Genomic DNA, 2,243 nt, shown 5'->3' on the forward strand with positions numbered 1-2,243 from the left:
AGTTATGATAATTAATCTAATTATAGACATTTAAAATCAAGGAGATAGAACTTCAGGATATTATGCAATATTAAGTAATAATTTAAATGAAAAGTTTTAATACTAGATTGAGATAAGATTGAAATCTAATTAATCTATATTCATTCATTTAATTATGATACTCTATTAACCTGATTTTTTTTTTTAAAAATCACAAAGTAAAGCTCAAAGCTGGTCCATGTGAAGTTTATCACTTCATTTCACCGTTCTTAATCCTTTCTGCCTACCCAATTAGTATTTTGGTAGATAGCTGTGATAAGACAAAAATAATATCAGTTATTTGGCAAAGGAAGTAAGTAATTTGGGGGAATATATGGTTGTGTACAGAATTATACTCAGGAAGAAATACTAGTATTTTATTCATAAAGTTAAACAAATGAGATCAGTTTGAAAAGTTAAGTACAACTTTATTAAAAACATAGAAGCATAATTTGATGGCATGTGGAAATATTACTCATATTTAGATTGTAAATATTAAATTATATATCTATTGAAAGCTTAGTATGTATTTTAAATAGAAACAATATTGTTAGTTTTAAAGCTTTGTAATACAGCAAGTCTCAACATGTGAGGAAATTACTACATAATTCTGGATATTAAGATTTTATTTTGGGACCTAGAAATTTGCCTATGAATCTTTTCATGGCATTTTTAATCTCTTTATTCCTCAGTGTATAAATGGTTGGATTTAGGAGAGGAGTAATAACAGAGTAAAACACAGCAAGAAATTTGTCAAACCAGGTGATGCTGAGAGGCCACACATAGATGAAAATACAGGGTACAAAAAAGATCATCACTACAGTGATGTGGGCACTGCAAGTGGACAGAGCCTTAGATGCTCCAGCTTTAGAGCTCTTGCTAACAGTGATAAGGATGTAGGTATATGATATAAGCAAGAGACTAAAGCAAGTTACAACCACAACCCCACATTCAGCATTCATTAAAGTATTTAAATTATGGGAATCCATGCAGGCTAGCTTGATTATAAGTGGCATGTCACAAAAGAAACTGTCTATTTCCTTGGGACCACAAAAAGGCAGATGCACAAACACTACCAAGTAACTTATACCATGTATAAATCCAATTGTCCAAGAAGTCAACACCAACCCAGTGCATCTCTTAAGGTTCATGATGGTAAAGTAGTGGAGTGGTTTGCAGATGGCTACATAGCGGTCATAAGCCATTACCACCAACAGTATCATCTCTCCTCCAGCAATGCAATGGGTAAAAAAGACCTGGGACATGCATCCTGCAAAGGAAATGGTCTTGTTTTCCCTGAGAAAATCTGTGATCATCTTAGGAGTGATGTTTGAGGAAAGGCACATATCAACAAAGGACAAGTTGGCCAACAAGAAGTACATGGGAGAATGCAGATGGGGGTCGGTGGTTATCAAGGTCAGGATGACAATATTTCCAGACACAATGAACAGATAAAGCATCAGAAATATCACAAAGAGTAAGACCTGAATATTTTTTGAGTGGGAAAGTCCCTGGAGTATAAATTCTGATACAACAGACCGGTTGCCTCCATCCATTATATTCAGATTGTCCTCAAATATAAACTGCAAAGAAAGAAAGATTGTCAATCAACAGAAGATATGGGATAAGTTACTTCCTTTGTAGAAATCAACATTTGTGTTGTGATTGTGTTGAAACTCGGTGGATAGAAATGCATAAAATAAAGAGAAATCAAAACCAAACATGATTGACATTGTTTCCCCAGGTAAAGTTCATGAACCAAGAGCAAGTCCCCAAGAAAAGAAGCATCAGATGAGACTGTTATACACATTGTCTATCAGGAAATACCTCTTATAGGAGAAAAATGAGGAGGGAAAGACAGCAATGTGAAAACCGAAAAATGTGTGGTTTCTTATTTTTTTGTGTTTGTTTGTTTGTTTGTTTGTTTGTTTGTTTGTTTCAAGACAGGGTTTCTCTGTGTAGTTTTAACTGTCCTGAAACTCACTCTGTAGACCAGGCTGGCCTGGAACCCAGAAATCCACCTGCCTCTGTCTTCCAAATGCTGAGATTAAAGGCATGCACCACCACCACCTGGATATGTGGTTTCTTAAATAAATGGTCTCAGTTAGTTAGTAGCAATCATGATATTCTACAACAAAAATGAGTTTTAAACTCAGAAATGTGTGGGGAATTGCATTGTAGTTCAGTACAAATAGTCACACAGGATGAGCCCATTTGTGAAAGCA

The 2,243-nt window shown here is 34.8% G+C and overlaps 1 protein-coding gene across 1 annotated transcript; it reads right to left on the bottom strand.

The window, feature by feature from the left end:
- Positions 1–598: 598 nt before the first annotated feature.
- Positions 599–1,637, bottom strand: LOC110289770 (olfactory receptor 4K3-like). Its single transcript, XM_021156141.1, has one exon. The coding sequence runs from the start codon at positions 1,572–1,574 to the stop codon at positions 636–638; it is 939 nt and encodes a 312-aa protein (XP_021011800.1). The 5' UTR covers positions 1,575–1,637; the 3' UTR covers positions 599–635.
- Positions 1,638–2,243: the final 606 nt, after the last annotated feature.

This window comes from Mus caroli, chromosome 2 (genome assembly GCF_900094665.2).
Source record: "Mus caroli chromosome 2, CAROLI_EIJ_v1.1, whole genome shotgun sequence".
Classification (NCBI taxonomy): Eukaryota; Metazoa; Chordata; class Mammalia; order Rodentia; family Muridae; genus Mus; species Mus caroli.

What these genes read in the sequence shown, in the direction of transcription:
- LOC110289770 (XM_021156141.1), bottom strand. Translation starts at nt 1,574, where the DNA reads ATGGATGGAGGCAACCGGTCTGTTGTATCAGAATTTATACTCCAGGGA.